At 37.9% G+C, this 19,854-nt stretch overlaps 1 protein-coding gene and 3 long non-coding RNA genes across 5 annotated transcripts; all 4 read right to left on the reverse strand.

Annotated features, from left to right (window-relative positions):
- Window positions 1-1,190: 1,190 nt before the first annotated feature.
- Window positions 1,191-5,250, reverse strand: LOC113664442 (uncharacterized). The gene is made up of 6 exons (XM_089194653.1): window positions 5,124-5,250; window positions 3,602-3,707; window positions 2,808-2,871; window positions 1,993-2,415; window positions 1,499-1,546; window positions 1,191-1,382 (listed from the first exon to the last, which is right to left on the reverse strand). The coding sequence occupies exons 2-6, from the start codon at window positions 3,689-3,691 to the stop codon at window positions 1,354-1,356; spliced, it is 654 nt and encodes a 217-aa protein (XP_089050779.1). The 5' UTR covers window positions 3,692-3,707; window positions 5,124-5,250; the 3' UTR covers window positions 1,191-1,353.
- A 1,921-nt stretch (window positions 5,251-7,171) lies between these two features.
- LOC149034521 (uncharacterized) lies at window positions 7,172-8,063 on the reverse strand. The gene is made up of 2 exons (XR_016182868.1): window positions 7,868-8,063; window positions 7,172-7,356 (listed from the first exon to the last, which is right to left on the reverse strand). It is a non-coding gene; the product is annotated as an uncharacterized LOC149034521 (long non-coding RNA).
- Window positions 8,064-15,073: 7,010 nt separating this feature from the next.
- Window positions 15,074-16,561, reverse strand: LOC113664444 (uncharacterized). Its single transcript, XR_016182882.1, has 3 exons — window positions 16,434-16,561; window positions 15,722-15,862; window positions 15,074-15,279 (listed from the first exon to the last, which is right to left on the reverse strand). It is a non-coding gene; the product is annotated as an uncharacterized LOC113664444 (long non-coding RNA).
- A 112-nt stretch (window positions 16,562-16,673) lies between these two features.
- LOC113664443 (uncharacterized) lies at window positions 16,674-18,755 on the reverse strand. Of its 2 annotated transcripts, XR_003445633.2 has the most exons (4): window positions 18,228-18,755; window positions 17,911-18,011; window positions 17,525-17,561; window positions 16,674-17,132 (listed from the first exon to the last, which is right to left on the reverse strand). It is a non-coding gene; the product is annotated as an uncharacterized LOC113664443 (long non-coding RNA). The 2 variants fall into 2 exon arrangements; XR_016182735.1 differs by having other exon boundaries at window positions 17,911-18,755.
- Window positions 18,756-19,854: the final 1,099 nt, after the last annotated feature.

Genomic DNA, 19,854 nt, shown 5'->3' on the forward strand with positions numbered 1-19,854 from the left:
GAAGGAGGGTCGGATAACTACCAGAAAGCGACGGCGACGTTAAATAAATATTTCAAACCGTAAGCGTAAGCGAATGTTCCGTACGAAAGGCTTTGTTTTCGTGAAACTAACGAAACCGTCAAACAGTTTGTGACCAGATTGAGACAGAAAGCCCAAACCTGTGAATTTTGAGACGCAAACGCTGTAGAGTAGTAAATTCGTGATCAAGCTATTAGTAAGTTTGTCACACGAACTTCGTCGAAAGTTACTTCAGAAGAGTTAAGCCTTGACTCTGCCACAATTGAGAGAAATTGCCCGTGCTATGGAAGAGTCTGAGTAACAGGCCCGTTCGATTGAAGGAGCAAGCAATGCAAGTAACAGGGTTAATGGTATGGGTGGAAAGGTGGATCACAGAGGAGGCCCGAGCACAAGGAATGTTAAATGTTTTTGTTGTGGAAATGTGGGACATAAAGATAACGATCAATGATGCTCAGCTAGAGGGAAACAGCGCAGAAAATGTAATGGGACTGAACATCGATATGCGACATTTAACTGTCTTCTGCCGCTTTTTGCGCCGAAATTGTGCAAAGGTTGCGAACATTGTAAGTCCGCTCCACGCGCTTTTTTTTGGGGCAAGATCAAAGTGGGAAAGATGGGCCCATCCTACCCACTCAGGCAGCCAATCAGGAAACAGGATTCGCTTCGTATTTCCCAGGGGCGCCGCCAGCTATATAATAAATACGGTTATTAAGCCTTTTAAACCCTGATGAAAAACCATATTTATCAGTTTAATTTTTATCGAGGGGCATAATTGTGAATAAACCAGTACGCAGAGCCTCATAAGCATCTGCAAGCAACTCTCGGAGACCTTAAGGCGAAAACTTACACTCAAATCCATTTTTGAAACCCTAACCTCTATTTAACTTGTTCATTCGTTCCTTTAAATTCGGAGATACGCGAAGACCTTCCCAAACCAGCATTAACCTTTTGCCCCTCAAGGTGACCGGTGTCTGATTTCTCTTTACGATTTCACCCCTGAATCAAACATTAAGGTCATGAGAATAAAGGAAATGATCACCAATTTGAGAAGCTCCTGATTGTCAATAAAATTCTCCTTGTCGGTACCATATGAAATGTAAAGAGAGAAGTCAGGAGAATATGAATATTGATACTAAGGTATAAAGGGTTAAATAAATACGCAAACACCGAACTTTGCTCCTTTGTAATCCTTTCTTTGCTTCTTTTGCCATTTCTTTATCATTAGAATTATTAAGTATTGTTACAAAATCGAGTCTGTGCTATGTTTCTTACTAAAGCTTAACAAATTAAGACACTTTCTTCTTTACATTCCCCATATCATTGGAGCGTTGACCTTTATTTCTTCCGAATGTTGTAAGGTAGGCCTGAAATGTGAGAGAATTGATCAAAATTAGAGATCGATATGGAACTGGAAATTTATGAAGAAAATAAAATTTAATTTACACAGCACAACACAGGTTTCATTCATATTTTCTCATACCGTTCTGACGTCGACCTTTACTTCCTCCTAAGTAGTTCACCCGTGGGTCTGAAATATGAAAAAAAAATCGCTAGCGTGAGGGACTCGGACCTGAAAAGTGTGGCTCTCTTTAAAAAGCTTAAATGCCAAAAAAAGCACTCAATTTGCGTTGACAATTATCAGTGCGCCCAACCATAAGAAGGGGTCTTACTTATCTAAACCCCTGATTTCTTGTTTTTATCACGAAATTGCCAGCCATTACCAGAATATTGGGTGCATGAATGAAAGGATGGATTAGTAGATGAATGGAAAGATTTATGGATGGATGGATAGATAAACAACGGGGGTGGGGTTAAGGGAGTTTTAAAGAGTGATGCACCACACTCCCAAAACTGCCCGCGGCGCGCTAACTTCATTTTTTTGTCTCACTGAAATTTTTGGACTCGCTCAACGGACTTCGTCGCAAGGAGAGATTGTTTGTAGCGTACAAAAACAACAACAACAACCATTTTTACCAAATTTCTTTCGATAATTGAAACCGACTTGCCAATTCGGTCGGCCATTGTTTCTCCCCAATCCGCCACTGATGCCCACACTCGATTTGCCATTGTTACGCTGATAACTACCACTGATGCCCACACTCGATTTGCCATTGTTACGGTGATAACTACCACTGATGCCCACACTCGATTTGCCATTGTTACGCTGATAACTACCACTGATGCCCACTCTCGATTTGCCATTGTTACGCTGATAACTACCACTGACGCCCCAATTGCCTCGATGATAACTACCACTGATGCCCCAACCTCGTTTACCATTGATGCCCCAATCCTGTTTACTATTTTTTTGTCCTCCGCTGACACTGGCTTCCATTGATGACCGACCAACATTGCTGTCCTCATTACTTTGTCGAGCGAAACGGGTAATAGGTGTTTCTGCAAAGGTAATTGATAACGTTTGAAATTGTTATTGCTCCATTTTTCTTTTTGAAAATAACAAATTTGAACGGATATCTAACAACAGCTAATTACTGATGTAGCAGTATTGGTTAATAGTTTTCTCTTCTGGCCCGCGCGAGTTACGCACAATTTTTGGAGCACTGATATCTATGCGTCAAACTCACACCGGTGCAGTGCTTTTAGAGAGAAGGTTTATCTCAGCTACATTCATAGATCCAATTTTTCTTCTGCAAATCCAGAAGAACTGCACTTAAACGACATGTGAGTGTGTGAGGGGGGGGGGGGGGGGGAGGGGGGTATCTTTGTTCAACTTTGACTTTAAAAAAAAAATCTGCTCCGTGTCAGAAAAAAAGTTGAAATGCACTTACCAGTCTTGAGTATCTTCGGTAAGATCCTGCGATCACCAGCATCTAGTACACTAGGACCCAGAACCTTTAAATTAAAATGGTCTTGTCAATGTTAGTGGTAATGATAAACAACGATTTAGTGATATCATCTAAAAGCTATCGACACTAAGAAAGACTTAAAGCGAAGATGTCTTGATTGAGTATCATGGAACAACAACAAGAACAAAAAAGGAAATCAACATAAATAACACAACACAATACAATGAAAACTCGAGGTATTAACAGATAAACTGTCTAATGCGGGAATAAACGGGAAATAACAAGTTGTGATTGGTTTTAGTTTTGCATTTGATTGGTTGATAGATTGTGGTAAATGTCTTAGACCACTTACAAGGAGAAGCGAAGCAAAGCTAATGCAATCCCCGAATAAAGACGGTAATTTTTCTAAAGAATCTGTGTTGCTGCGTTGGTGAGGGATATCACATGATTAATTGGTTTTATGGAAATCGATCTCCATAAAGAGTTTCTAAAGCTGAAGTTTCGAGTGTTAGCTCTTCGTCAGAGTCGACGCAATACCTGATTACTTTCGACAACCAAGTTGCCATTTAAACCGCAATGCTTTTTGATTGATTCAGTTTACATCATGAAATAAAAGGCCAAAAATTAATCAATAGTTTTTTTTAGACCCGTTGAAATAATATAAGACACTCCTGCATTATTTCTGACGTTGCATCAAATGTGAAAATAAATGTCGTTAACGCTATGAACGTGATAGCTCATCTGAAACACACGAAGCTCTTGGGGTAGTACATTACCTTCGTTTTCAGCGCAGCGTTTTCCTCATTTTCCAAGGAAAATGAATTCGCCACCGCCAGAGTAACCAGCAGCATAACAAAGCGCTTCATATTCTGTTTATGAAAACTAAAATCATAATAAAACACGTCAGATGAGTAATCACTTTTATTTTTTTTTTTTTTTCAGAGGGCACGGTAACGAATCCTGCAATCCGATTGGTTCTTTATCCGGTCAGTATTTTCCTATCTCTGCCCACGGGCAACGGTAACGCTTTCGTGAGTCGCCGAGTACATCCCTTCATTCGTTGCTATTTTTCATAAATATATCTCGTTTTACCGGCTGGGCAGTATTTTTAAGCAAAGAAGTCGGTCACTACCTCAAGCCGATAAATAACTTATTAATCCTCTCTTTTCTCTCTCTCAAGTCACTTTGGTCGACTGAAAAATTTTCGTTTCAGAATGACTTTTTTGTATAAGCAATAATGTCATTACGTCGGTTGACAGGCGGCCTAAAAACCGTCTGCAATTGATTTTAATCGTTCACAAAAAGTACCTAGAGAGTTAAAACGTAAGGTTTTTGGCTTCAGTTGAACTGATCGATGGAACTTTCATTCATTTAATGTCTAAATTTTCTCAAACAATTTGTTCGTAGTGAAAAGGCGTGCGAAGTTTTAATTTCAGTTCTGCAACAAATATACGCTCTCGGTGAGTCTTTTCAAGTCCGTTCAATTCGGAAATTTGTATTGTAAATTGCACAACAGAAACTTAAGGAATTAAATGAGAAAAGGCCGCATGAAATCCCCTTGTGTCTCGTTGGAGTATATCATCCGAATTTAGTTTTTGAGGAGGAAAGACCAGATTTTCACACGCCATTGCAGCAAACAAACGAGCAAACTCTCACAACTTCAACACAAAATATATGAATTTACTTACAATTACTTTCCTCGCCGATTACTTAATGAAAAAAGGTCAATCTTCGTACATGAATTAATCGTCGATGAGGGTGAATAATACTTTCCGTAAGTCATTGACTGTTTAAGAAGAAAACATTGTGGTGATAGTCCTTGCCAAACTAGTTTCGTTGTTTTTTAAAAATTTACATGCGCTTTTTTCTTTTCTTACGCGCTCTCTAATTGAAAGGTGTCAGATTGTGACAGATATTTGTATAATAGCGTTTCAAAGTTTGTTTAGGAGCCTTTTAAATCACTTTTATCATTACGCAAATGAAAATGTTGTCCCCCACTGTTCAGTTTATGGAAGATTTTGCTGTATTTACAGTCCTCAATCATTCGGGTTCTTTCGGAATGAATTTCGTCAAGTTAAAAAAAAAAAAATATGTTATTTACCGGCTAAGGGTCGCTCCGTATGGTGAAAAACTGTGACCTCGGCGTTGAAAATGCTGCCCTCGGCCTACGGTCTGGGGCAGCATTTTCAAGACCTCGGTCACAGTTTTTCACCATAAGGACCTCCCAGCCGGCAAATAACATATATTTATCTCTGGGTACTTGGCCTTGAGCAAGAGCAGATCCAGTAGTTATCTTACCTTGTGATGAATTCTGGACGCTGTTATCCCGCTTCGTAAGAGCACGGACTGAATATGGATATTGCTATACACGTATCTAATCTTTTATAACAGACAATCACTACTAATTAGCACAATTAATGCCTGAAGGTATCTAATAGTTTCGTACCGAGGGAAGTTTCGTACTCAGACAATTCGAACCTAACTTCAAATTAATAACCAGCGAAGATAAATATTGATTGTGCAGGTAAATCAAGTTTGTAAAATAATGACGCAGCATATACACAGGACGAAATTGTAAGAATCCGTAAACGGAAACGTGGCAGAAACATGTTAAACCGTTCTGGAAACACGACGGATAACCTGTGTTTCCGTTACCGGTTTCGTGACGTTTTCTCGCGTTTCCGTTGCTGCGTATACAACGGAACCGGACCACTTTTTGTGCATGTTAAACATAACGGAAACATGGAGTTGCATGTTTCCGCCACGTTTCAGAAATACGGAAACATGTGATTTCGTCTTGTGATACATGCATATCATTTATTTACACCCGAATTTCAGAGTAGCCACGTAAAACTAGCTTATATTTTAGAGAAATAATAATAGAATAATTAAAAAACGTTATCAAAAACGAAACAATGTGAAGAAAAAACATATTTATATGCATATGTATTTACAAATATAAAAGACTGATGACTATTCACCCATTTTCAAAAAAGCTTCAATTAGAAATATAATGCCTTCTTGGCATACTTACTTTGAATTTGAACAGAATTTAGCAGCAATTAGCAATTCTATCTTTCTTCGAAGCCGCATCAATGAAATAGCGTCGACATTGTCTTTTCTTTCAGTTCAAGTCAAACTTTTTCTGACAAAATCAACAGCTTCCGAAACCGGAAGAAATTCAGTTCCAACGGAAGTTTCATTACCCATGTTTTGTTTGATGGGGGAAAAAAAGGTTTTTTTTGAGAACTTGAATGTGACAGATTAATATTTAAAAGAAAATTGGAGCATAGAAGCAAATCCGAATAATCGAAAAATCTGGATGATCGAGGATGTTAGTATAGGTACGAATTGAATGAGTGCGAAACGTCCGAGGGTACAAAACCACTCAAAGCCGCCAGATCATTCCAAGTTTTAACTTCTAATGAAGGAAATTGTATCGTGTCCCAAAGGAAGGAAAAAAAAAACAATCTCTGTAAATGTTAATTGTGGATTCGTAAGTATTTTGTTTTTATGCAACAGTTGAGAGCGCTCGACATTCATTTCATCCTTTGCGACTTGTCTATTGATTTGTGATCCCCCAGTAGACTGTTTTAGGATCTCCTTGAATGTAATTTTTGAATTTAGTTTTTGGGCATCAAACTATATCGTAATTCAAGACGATTGAATTCAGGTTTTTATCTTATATCAAGACCTCATCAGTTAGCTTTGCAACCACTAATTTATGGGTGAAGCTTGAAAAATCATACAACAAAAATAGAGGTGAATATGAAAGCGATCTTCGCAATAATGAATACTACTTAGGCAAGTTGTAAAATAAGGTCTGAGGAACAAAAAATTCAGGACTATACAGGATTTGAACTCATGGCCTCTGCGATACCGATTCAGTGCCCTAAGAACTGAGCTAACAAGCTAAGTTTCTGATGAAGGTATCGCTCTCTTGAATTTCTGTGATGTTTTTGCACGAGCCCGCGAGGGAAGTGAAACTTGTTGTCTTTGAAAAATTGCATATTGCACCAACTTGCAAGAGAAATCATGTTATTACTTGTTAATAATCCACATGAAAAATCTTCATAGAAAGTCAAGACATGTACAGTCGAAATTTTGAAAGCGTGCGCGCGCTATTTGTAATTTGAATGAGAATGCATTCGTTTTCAGCCAATTAGAAGTGCGCGTTCATGTACTATATCAAGCGAGAAATTGGCCTTCAAATATTATTTTAAAACTATAATCTCTGTTTAACTTTTTGACCTCTCCTCCCGATACCAAGCTCGATAAGACTCTCCCTCTAAAGAGAACAAAATAACTACGCAAACATTGAGCTACGCTCCATTTCAATCTTTTACTCGAGTTCTTTGCAATTACATAATTATATCTGAATCGTTGTAATCATCAACAACTGTTGCAAAATCGAGTTTAAAAGTTTTTTTTCCGTGTTGGAGCTGAACAAGTCAGGAAAAGTCTCATTCATATTTTTCCACATCATTCGAGCCTTGACCTTTTCCTTCTCCAAAGTCGTACATAGCTGGAACTGAAATGTGAGAGAATTCACAAAAGTAAGAGATCGATATGAAAAGTATACTTCTCTTTACAGAGCTTAAATAGCGAAAAAGACCCCGAAAAAAAAATTATTTAATGTCCCATTTATCAATTATCAGTGCCCCTGTTGAAATAAAGAGGACGACTTTGTTTCAGACTATTACCAGACTAGTGGGTTGATGGATCGATGGATGGATTAGGGATTAGTAGATGATGGATGGGCAAGCAAGTGAAGGGTGAGAGGGGAGGGGAGGTAGGGGAGGAGGGGTTGGTGGCGGGATGGTTTATCTGATACAAAACTCCAGAGGCTGGCCATCACATTATGGAAGCAGAAAAAAGTCTGCATTGTATTGATGCAAAAAAAAAAAATCCCTGGTTGTGTATGGAAAAACCACCAAGAACAACATAACGACTAAGAGATACCATTAGAATTATCGATCAATGAATGCACTTACCAATATCCCTTTTTCCGTAATAACCATTGTTATGAGGATAGCCCCAACCTGAGTTACCATTGTTGTGGGAACCACCGATAGTATTACCACCATTGGTCCATGGCCAATCACCGTAAACGTTGGGGTCATTTAGATGTGGCGCTGCAAAAGTAATGAACATTATCTGAAATCAATGGTTGTAACTTTTTTAAAAATCTTCTTGGAACATTATGAGGTTGAGTTGAAGTAAATGGGACTGCAATGGCTAATCAATCGAATGGATGGATAAGCACGCAAGTGAAGGGGGGGGGGGGGAGGGAGGGGGGTAGGAGAGGGAAGATAAGGGAGAAGGGGTTGGTGGCGGGATGGTTCACCTCATGCAAAACTCCAGAGGCTGCCCACCACATTATATAAGCAGGAAGAAGTCTACATTGTATTGATGCAAAAAAATTCCCTGATTGTGTATGGAAAAACAAACAACAACAACATAGCAACAGAGAGATAACATTAGAATTATCGATAAATGCCGTAATGCACCTACCAATATCCCTTTTTCCTTGTGAACCAAAATTAAAGCCCTATCCTGAGTTACCATTATTGCGCCCTCCACCAACATTGACACCCCCATTGTGCCAACCAACATTGACACCCCAACCGTGGTTACCATTATTGTGTCCTCCACCGACATTGACACCTCCATTGGGCCAATCAACATTGACGCCCCAACCGTGATTACCATTATTGTGCCCTCCACCGACATTGACACCCCCATTGGGCCAATCAACATTGACGCTCCATTTATTTGGTCGAGCGGGGTCGTTCAGATGTGGCGCTGCAAAAGTAATTAACATCATCTGAAATCAATAGTTGTAACCTTTTTTCAAAATTTTCTTAGAAAATTGTAAAGTTGAGCTGAAGTTAATAGGACTGCACTGAAAAATCTAACAAGAGCAAACAAATCACTGACGTAATACAAGATGAAATTTGGCTAATTAATTTGCATCAGTGTGGTGCTTCTGCAAAGTAAGTTGATATCAGTTATATTAACAGATTCAATAAATGAGAGCTGTATATGTAGTTAAACTTCACGACATCATTATCATTGCTTAAACATCAAAAATCTGTTTTTTGACGATTGGCAAAAAGCACTAAAAAATGTTTAAAAATTGCACTCACCAATCAATACTCTGCGATAGGCATTTGGGCGCAAAATCTTAAAAAAACAAAAAAATTTACTGATATGGTCAAAAAGCAGTCAACACCGGTACAGAATAAGGATTGTAGCAAAGGCTTTTGATCGAGTACCGATCCGACTTTTAGCGTGAAAGAGCTTAAAAACAAAAACAGTACGGACGGCTTGTTGTTTGGATCCATAAGAAAAGATTAATAAATAACACCAACAATATCCTTGATCGTTTACGAGACACCAATAAAGATTCTCCAAACGTGAAAAAAGTATCTTTAAGGATTTCATTTGAAAAAAACAAAGCTGTTGTATTTCCGACATTACCTTCCTTTTCAACGAAGAGTCTTCATCATTTTTCAAGGGAAATGAATTCACCACCTCTAGAGTCATCAGAAACACAACAAAGCACTTCATATTCTGCTTTTCTTTTAAAAAAAAATCGGAGCAAAACAAAGTGTTACTTTAAACACAGAATTGATCGTAAGTTGTGTTCATTACCCACTCTGTCTAAGAACTATGAAATGACAACATTAAAGAAAGCTCGGAAAAAAGGATGAAATGCCACTGAAATAAATTAAACCTGCCATAAAATTGCAGGCAAACTGCATTTAACTTTCCCAGATGGTATGGAACTGTGGAAATACCTTGCAATCTTATTATTGATAGTTACCTTCAGAAAAAGTCTGGACTTTGTATTCCCGGATCTTGTGAGAGCCAATAGTGATACGGGGAACGCTAAAAGTATCTGATGTTTTTATAACAACCAAACAATACTTATTCACATTTTAAGTGCCTAATCAACCAATGGTGATAATGGAAATTATATCATGTCCCACACAGGAAGGAAACATTACAAGGGGTTGTATATATTGATGGTGAATTCACAAGTATTTTGTTTTCAAGTTGCAGTTGATGAGCGCGCGCACGACATTTGATATGTAATATCGAATTTGTTTAAAAAAAAATTTTAATGTAAGATCCCCTGGTAGATTGTTTCGAAATTAGTTTTTTTTTTTATATTACGACTTCAACGAACTGTAAGTACTTTTAATAAGTTTATATATAGGTGTACGTTACAACTATTGAGAGCCTGGTGAGGAATTATAATTGAGGTTTGGAATGTCAATGCTATGATTTTCTTTTTTCTTATTGGGAATAACGACTTGCCACATTCGAATGAGCGCACGTAGAAATGATATAACTCCTCTCCAAACTTCTCTCACTTTTTTTTCTTACCTCGTTAACTATCTTTGTACATGCACTAGAAAAACATTCAATTCCTTACAAGGAAAGTTTTTTTTTCATGGAGATGGTAACTTGGCGCAACATTAATTCAACGTTTTTCTTGCAGTAAAAGGACACTTATTAGCATAATAAGTACTTGATGGTCCCCCCATGGATGGCTTCAAAGGGGGAATGTGGGTGGGAATATTTGAAAAAAACAAGTTTACATTAGCAAAGAAATCATAGGAACGCATAGAATGTCGTGCGCGCGAAATAGTTAATTATGAAGAGCAAAATATTTTGGTGACCAAAAACTAAATTTAAATTATCTATCCGAAGATCATAAAATAATTATCAAGGGAATCTTGCATCAACAAAGAAGTTCTAGGAAAGACTATAATGTTGCGCGCGCGCTCAACGTTATCTTGAAAACAAAGTACTCATGAATCTAGGATCAATATTTGTAGCTTTAAGTGATGTCTCCTTCTTAATTGGGACGTGGTACAATTTCTGTTATGGGAAGTCAACCATGAGGTGCGATTGGGCGTTAGAAATGATAATTGGTACTGGACCGCCTTCATATCTTCGCATTGTTACTAAATTTAGAAGGTAGATTTGAGGGGCTCGATGGGTGGACTGCCGAACCATAGACCATTTAACGGCTAGCTGTTTATTTCTTTCGACTGGGATAAAATGAAAAGTTTTTATGGTTAAATTTCATGAAGACTTTCGGTTAAAATTTGTCAATGTTTACGCCTAGCGGCGAAATATGTTAGCTGTTTTACGGCTAATGGTGAGCCCCACGTAGAGCCTCATATGTGTACTTGTTGGACAATTTATTACAAGTTGTCGAAAAGAGAACTCGTTACTCGCATGTGATTTGTTACTTGTTTTTTTTCTTCGTCTAGTTTCGTAATAAGAGGAATTGAGGAAATAAGAGGAAATAATTATCAAGGGAATCTTGCATCAACAAAGAAGTTCTCGGAAAGACTATAATGTTGCGCGCGCGCTCAACGTTATCTTGAAAACAAAGTACTCATGAATCTAGGATCAATATTTGTAGCTTTAAGTGATGTCTCCTTCTTAATTGGGACGTGGTACAATTTCTGTTATGGGAAGCCAACCATGAGGTGCGATTGGGCGTTAGAAATGATAATTGGTACTGGACCGCCTTCATATCTTCGCATTGTTACTAAATTTAGAAGGTAGATTTGAGGGGCTCGATGGGTGGACTGCCGAACCATAGGCCATTTAACGGCAAGCTGTTTATTTCTTTCGACTGCGATAAAATGAAAAGTTTTTATGGTTAAATTTCATGAAGACTTTCGGGTAAAATTTGTCAATGTTTACGCCTAACGGCTAAATATGTTAGCTGTTTTACGGCTAATGGTGAACCCCACGGAGAGTCTCATATGTGTACTTGTTGGACAATTTATTACAAGTTGTAGAAAAGAGAACTCGTTACTCGCATGTGATTTGTTGCTTGTTTTTTTTTCGTCAGCGCGTTATGTTTTGATTGGCATCTGATTCGGAAAAGTACTTCGCACAAGTAGATTGAGGAAGTCGAGGGAAAGCTCTCCTCTTTATTTATTAATCAAAAGTACATACATAACATATTCATATATTCACATTCTGTTACCGCCATTAATCTCAAGCAAACTGCAAAATAGGGTAGAATCCTCGAGCGGATTGATTATTTTTCAGCTCATCTTGTTATGTAGGATTGTGTGTGCAGCATTTTCTGACAATGACTTATTCTTTATTCATAGACATGAATAAAGAATAAGTCTATAGGTAGACATGTTGGCTCGTGCGACATTCTCTGATCGTCAGCTCGAGAATAAAAAACTCTTAGGCAACAAACAATTGCAAAAATATCGTTGTTCATATGGTAATGTGTAATCCCAAGCTTATACGGTTGACTGTAATTTTATTTCTATGCTAATTTCCGTGCGCGTTGGAAGGTTTACAGCTGGTTTAGCCTTTCAAAAATATTTCCGTTTAACTCCATTCTTTTTCATTCATCCCTCCTCGGGTTTATAACAAACCATGTAAATAACTAGGTTTTAATGGTTTTAATGGACTTGTTAGCTCAGTTTGCAGAGCACAGCCGCGGTATCCCAGAGGTCATGGGTACAACTACCGTACAGGCCTTAATTTTTTTTCTTCAGGCATTTTCTTAACTACTGCTTACTGTTAGTGTTCATTACTGCGAAAATCTCCCTCTTAGTCATCTAACTCCACACTATTCTAAAACAAAACCGTAGTCCCCAGAGGCGACTTATTGTTTTTGCCATCATGATTATTTTCTTCCTCCAAGAACTGAATGCATAACGAAGCATTGGGCTCCGAAGAGATCTTGCCAGCCTTTCTTTAATTCTTAATCGAGGTTAAGATTCGCCTCCTTTCGAATTCTATCTGCTCACCCGACGCTTTGAATATCGCTGATCCTTTCAGCATGTAGGATGCACTGCGGTAAAAATGACGGCGAGGAATCCAGAGGTGTGAAACTCGATTTCTCATAACGGTTCATAAACTATTATTTTTTTGTAGTGCATTCTTAACATCGCATCTTACTCTCCGCCGAATAAATAAAAAATTTAAAGGAAATAAGCAAACCCCTTTTTTTTTACGTGTTTTTGAATTTTACAACGTACTAGTAACAATCGTGCCGCTTGGCACGAGAAGAAGCAAGTAACAAGACACATGCGCTATTGAACAAGCGTGAAGTGAAATTAAGTGTCTGGATGTGGCCGAGTTCAATCTTTATTTTGTCTTCATGGACTGAGACAAATTATCGGTTATCAAAGACACGCAATAGAACGAGGCTAATATCAAGCCATTTAGACTGAACAAGCGTAGTCAATAACGCATTTAATATAGAGCAAAAATATTTCGCTCCAATAAGAATCAAGAACGAGCCATACCTCTTTTCCTTCCGAGCGTTGAGAAAGAGATGTAACAATAATGGCGCTTGCTCGTTTTTCATTCGAAAAATTGAAAAATAAGTTGATTTGATTGGTTTACAATCAACGACGATGATTCAACGTCCCAAATCTCAGTTGAAATCAACAGGAACCTGCAAAAACTCCCGAACGGTGCTTCAGTTCACGTAGTAATGTTTTTCTTCTTACGCAAGATCAAAGCAAGCCCATCCAAACAGAGTACAGGATTTGCTTCATTTTGCCCTCGGGTGCTGCAAACAATACAATAAAAAGACTAATGAGGCGTCGATTTCCTAGCTTAAGATAATTATCTCCTTACACAGGATAAACTACCATGTTTTCACTTAAAAGCTCTTGACTTAATGGTATTGGAACGAAAGCACGATGACATTCACTTAATCAAATGCCTCCCATTTTTGTCTCTTCTCGCCTTACCAACCCTTTGAAATCTTTGTTAAATTAAATTTCTTTTGCACATCGTTAGATGAATAACAAATCCTTTGCATTGCTCCAGTTCATTTATATAGTATTGCTATGTTTTTAACGATAATGAGATGCCGCCCCCGGCATTTATTTCAAGCCTTCCTATAGACCCTCAAACTTGTCATGTTATGACATATGACGCCCATTGCTTTCCATTTGAAAGGTTTAGTTAAAATTTTTCAAGATTATAATTCGAGGTCTTTAGCCCAATTCTCCATCCTTGTTTGATCCTGCGCCTTTTTTGTTTTGTTTTTTTTGGTAGCCTCCTACTTTGGAGGGGTCCGTCTAATTATAGAAGAATTTAAAATCGATGGGCTCCTCCAGCGACAATTTTTCTTCTGAAGCAAATCCGAATAATCGAAAAACCTGGATGATCGAGGATGACAGTGTGGGTACGAATTGAATGAGTTCCAAACGTCCGAGGGTACAAAACCACTCAAAGCTGCCAGATCATCCCACAGTTTCACCTTTCATGATGGAAACTACATCGTGTCCCACAGGAAAGAAACAAAACAATAACTGGAAATGTTAATCGTGGATTCACAAGTATTTTTTTCTTCATGGAACAGCTGAGAGCGCTCGACATTCGATTCATTCTCTGCGACTTGTCTGTTGATATGAAATCCCCTTGTAAACTGTTTTACGACCTCCCTGAAGGCAATTTTGAATTAAGTTTTTGGGCATCAAACTATATCGTAATTCAAGACGACTGAATATATGTTTTTATCTTACATCAAGACCTCATCAATTAGCTCTCTTGTAATTTTAAATATTATTTAAGTTAACACTACATCGCAACCATTAATTTACGGGTGAAGCTTGAAAATTGCAACAAAAATAGAGGTGAATATGAAAGCGATCTTTGCAATAATGAATACTACTTAAGCAGTGATAAATTAGGCCTGAGGAACAAGAAATTCAGGTCTACAAAGGATTTGAACTCATGACCTCTACGATACCGGTACAGTGCTCTACGAACTTAGCTAACAAGTCAAGTTTTTGATGAGGGTATCACTGTCTTGACTCTCTGTGATGTTTTGGCACGAGCCCGCAGGGGAAGTGAAATTTGTTGCCTTTGAAAAAGTGCTTATTGCACCAACTTGCAAGAGAAATCATGTTATTACTTGTTAATAATCCACATGAAAAAACTTCATAGAGAGTCAAGACATGCACAGTCGAAAGTTTGAAAGCGTGCGGGCACTGTTTGTAATTTGCACTCGTGTTACAACTTGGCACTCGCATAACACGAGAATGCATTCGTTTTCAGCTAATTAGAAGCGCGCGTTCATGTATAATATTAAACGAGAAATTGGCCCTCAAATACTATTTTAAAACTATAATCTCTATTTAACTTTTTTGACCTCTCCTTCCGATACCAAGCTCGATAAGACTCTCCCTCTAAGGAGGACAAAATAACTACGCAAACATTGAGCTACGCTCAGTTTTAATCTTTTATTCGAGTTCTTTGCAATTACAGAATATAACTGAATCGTTATAATTATCAACAACTGTTGCAAAACCGAGTTTAAAAGTGTATTTTTTTCCGTATTGGAGCTGAACAAGTTAGGGCGAGTCTCATTCATATTTTTCCATATCGTTCGAACCTTGACCTTTTCTTTCTCCGAAGTCGTTCATGGCTGGAACTGAAATGTGAGAGAATTCGCAAAAGTAAGAGATTGATATGAAAAGTAGAATTCTCTTTACAGAGCTGAAATGGCAAAACAGAAACCAAAAAAGATAATTTAAAATTAATCAATCAATGCCCCATTATCAGTGCCCCTGTTAACATAAAAAGGTCGACTTCGTTTCAGACTATCACCAGACTAGTGGGGTTATGGATCGTTGGATGGAAAGTAAGTGAAGGGAAGGAGGGGGAGGGAGAGGAGAAGGGAGGTAGGGAAGGAGGGGATGGTGGCGGGATGGTTTATCGCATGCAAAACTCCAGAAGCTGGCCATCACATTGTGGAAGCAGGAAAAAGTCTGCATTGTATTGATGCAAAAAGATTCCCTGGTTGTGTACGGAAAACATAACAACATAACGACTTAGAGATACCATTAGAATTACCAATCAATGAATGCACTTACCAATATCCCTTTTTCCGTAATAACCATTATTATGAGGATAGCCCCAACCTGAGTTACCATTGTTGTGGGAACCACCGATAGTATTACCACCATTGGTCCATGGCCAATCACCGTAAACGTTGGGGTCATTCGGATGTGGCGCTGCAAAAGTAATTAATATTATCTGAATCAATTGCTGTAACTTTTTTTTTTTAATTTTCTTGGAAAATTATCAGGTTGAGTTGAAGCAAATAGCACTGCACTGAAAAAGCTAACAACAGGAAAAAAAATCACTGACGTAATACAAGTTAAAATATCAATCAATGTCCCATTAAAAAAAATTATCAGTACCCCTGTTGACATAAAGAGGTCGACTTCGTTTCAGACTATTACCAGACTAGTGGGTCGGTGGATCGTTAGATGGAAAGCAAGTGAAGGGAAGGGGAGGGGGGGGGAGAGGAGAGGGGAGGAGGGGGGAGAGGAGAGGGGAGGAGGGGGGAGAGGAGAGGAGAGGAGGGGGGAGAGGAGAGGGGAGGAGGGGGAAAAGGATGGTGGCGGAATGGTTTATCTCATGCAAAACCTCTAGAGGCTGCCCACCACATTATAGGAACAGGCAAAACGTCTGCATTATATTGAGGCGAAAAAACTCCCTGGTTGTGTATGGAAAAACCAACAACAATAACATAACGGCTTAGAGATACCATTAGAATTATCGATCAATGAATGCACTTACCAGTATCCCTCATCCCGTAATAACCATTATTATGAGGATAGCCCCAACCTGAGTTACCGTTGTTGTGGGAACCACCGATAGTATTACCACCATTGGTCCATGGCCAATCACCGTAAACGTTGGTGTCATTCGGATGTGGCGCTGCAAAAGTAATTAACATTATCTGAATCAGTAGTTTAAAATTTTTTTTAAATTTCCTTTTAAATTTATCAGGTTGAGTTGAAGTAAATAGCACTGCAATGAAAAATCTAACAACAACAAACAAATTACTGACGTAATACAGAATGAAATATAACTAATTAATCGAGTGAATGGATGTATGGGCAAGCAAGTGAAGGGGGAGGGAGAGGAGAGGCGACGTAGGGGAGGAGGGGATGGTGGCGGGATAGTTCATCTCATACAAAACTCCAGAGGCTGTCCACCACATTCTAAGAGCAGGAAAAAGTCTGCATTGTATTAGGGCAAAAAAAACTCCCTGGTTGTGTATGGAAAAACCAACAACAACAACATAACGACTTAGGGATACCATTAGAATTATCGATCAATGAATGCACGAACCAGTATTCCTCTTCCCGTAATAACCATTGTTATGAGGATAGCCCCAACCTGAGTTACCGTTGTTGTGGGAACCACCGATAGTATTACCACCATTGGTCCATGGCCAATCACCGTAAACGTTGGGGTCATTCGGACGTGGCGCTGCAAAAGTAATTAACATTATCTGAATCAGTAGTTTAACTTTTTTTTTTAATTTCCTTGGAAAATTATCAGGTTGAGTTGAAGTAAATAGCACTACACTGAAAAATGTAACAATAGGAAACAAATCATTGACGTAATACAAGATAAAATATGGGTAATTAGTTTGCTCTTCTGGCCTGCGCGCATTTTGCACAAATTTTGAAGCATTCATCAAACCCACATCAGTGTAGTGCTTCTGCAAAGTAAGTTTATCTCAGTTTTATTAATAGATTCAATAAACGAGAACTGTTAGTTAAAATTCAAGAGAGTGAGAGAATTCATCATTGGTTAAACATCAAAAATCTACACACTTTGCAAAAAGCATTAAAAAAATGTTGAAAAATTGCACTTACCAATTAATACTCTGCGATAAGCAGTTGGGCGCAAAATCTTTAAAAAAAAAAATAAAATGTGGTAAAAAGCAATCAACACCGAAGAAGGATTGTAGCAAAGGCTTTTGATCGAGTACCGAACGAGTATTAAGCATGACAGAGCTCTTTGCGATCGAGTGAGTAAGTTTGAGTTTGACTCACATAAAAAAAGTAAAAAAAAAAAACAAACAAAAAAACAGACACACCAAAAACAAAAAAAAATATGGAGGGCTTGTTGTTTGGATCCATAAGAAAGAGTAAGGAATAAACACCAAGGAAATCCTAGATCGATTACGAGACTCCAATAAAAAAAAAGTATCGTAAACGCTTCCATTTGAAACACTAAGTTCTTGTATTACCGCCATTACCTTCCTTTTCAACGAAGAGTCTTCATCATTTTTCAAGGGAAATGAATTCACCACCGCCAGAGTCATCAGAAACGCAACAAAGCACTTCATTTTCTGCTTTTCTTTTAAAAAAAATCGGAGCAAAACAAAGTGTTACTTTAAACACGGAATTAGTCCTAAGTTACGTTCATTACCCACTCTGTCTAAGAACTATGACATGACAACGTAAAGAAAGCTCAGGAAAAGGATGAAATGTCACTGAACTAAATTGAACCTGCCCTAAAATTGTAGACTAGTTGCATTTAACTTGCCAAGATGATGTGGAATTGATGAAATACCTTGCACTCTTAGTGAAGTTACTTTCAGAAAAATTCGAGACTTTGTATTCCCGGATCTTGTGAGAGCCAATAGTGATATGGGGAATGCTGCAAGTATCTAATGTTTTTATAACAACCAAACAATACTTATTAACATTTTTAATGCCTAATCATCCCATGCTGATGATGGACATTATATCATGTCCCACACAGGAAGGAAACATCACAAAGAGTTATGTATATTGATCGTGGATTCTTAGGTATTTTGTTTTCAAGTTACAGTTGAGCGCGCGCACGACATTTGATAAGTTACATCGAATTTTCTTTTTTTTAATGTAAGATCCCCTTGTGAAATATTTTATCATGTCCTAGCTGGTAGATAGTTTCGAATTTAGTTTTTTCTCAGTGTGGTTGTTTTTGTTTTTTTTAAATTACGACCTCAACGAACTGTAAGTATTTTTAATTAAGTTTATATGTGAGTTTACGTTACAACTATTGATAGTCTGATGAGGCATTATAATTCAGGTTTTGAATGTCAGCGTAATGATTTTATTTTTTCTTATTGGGAATAAAGACTTGCCACATTCGAATGAGCGCACGTATAAACGACATCACATCTCTCCGAACATTTCTTATTTTTTCTTATCTCTTTAACTATCTTTGTAAACTAGTAAAACACTCAATTCCTTACAAGGAAAGTTTGTTTTGTTTAGATGGTAACTTGGCCCAACATTAATTCAACGTTTTTCTTGCATTCAAAGGACACTTATTAGCAGAATAAGTACTTGATGGTCCCTCCATGGATGGCTTCAAAGGGGAATGTGGGTGGGAATATTTGAAAAAAACAAGTTTACATTAGCAAAGAAATCATAGGAACGCATAGAATGTCGTGCGCGCGAAATAGTAAATTATGAAGAGCAAAATATTTTGGTGACCAAAAACTAAATTTAAATTATCTATCAGAAGATCATAAAATGATTATCAAGGGAATCTTGCATCAACAAAGAAGTTCTAGGAAAGACTATAATATTGCGCGCGCGCTCAACATTATCTTGAAAACAAAGTACTCATGAATCTAGGATCAATATTTGTAGCTTTAAGTGATGTCTCCCTCTTAATTGGGACGTTGTACAATTTCTGTTATGGGAAGTCAACCATGAGGTGCGATTGGGCGTTTGACAGCTAACTATTTATTTATTTTGATTGCGAAGAAATGAAATGTTTTTATGGTTAAATTTTATGAAGACTAACGGTTAAAATTTGTCAATTTTAACGCCTAACGGCTAAATTTGTTGGCCGATGAAATGAAAAATTTATATGGTTAAATTTCATGAAGACTAACGGTTACCTTTTACGCCTAACGGCTGAATTTTTGGCCGTTTACGGCTTATGGTGAACCCCACGGAGAGCCTCATATGTGTACATTTTATTACGAATTGTCGAAAAGAGAATTCGTTACTCGCACGTGATTTGTTTCTCTTCTTTTTCCATCTAGTTTCGTAATAACAGCGCGTTATGTTTTGATTGATCTGATTCGGAAAAGTACTTCGCAGTAGATTTAGGAGTCTTGGAAAAATCTAGAAAATCTCACTCGTTGGAGGGCCTTAGATCTTAGTCTGTATTTCTGAATCATCAAGATTAAAGAATA

This window comes from Pocillopora damicornis, chromosome 14, assembly GCF_964200805.1.
Source record: "Pocillopora damicornis chromosome 14, jaPocDami1.2, whole genome shotgun sequence".
Taxonomy (NCBI): Eukaryota; Metazoa; Cnidaria; class Anthozoa; order Scleractinia; family Pocilloporidae; genus Pocillopora; species Pocillopora damicornis.

Bases quoted from the DNA above. Each gene is read 5' to 3' on its own strand.
- LOC113664442 (XM_089194653.1), bottom strand. From the start codon at position 3,691: ATGAAGCGCTTTGTTATGCTGCTGGTTACTCTGGCGGTGGCGAATTCA. The intron at 1,547-1,992 runs GTAAAAATGGTT...TTCATATTTCAG, and splicing joins CAATTATCGAAAGAAATTTG to ACCCACGGGTGAACTACTTA. The intron at 1,383-1,498 runs GTATGAGAAAAT...CTCACATTTCAG, and splicing joins TAAAGGTCGACGTCAGAACG to GCCTACCTTACAACATTCGG.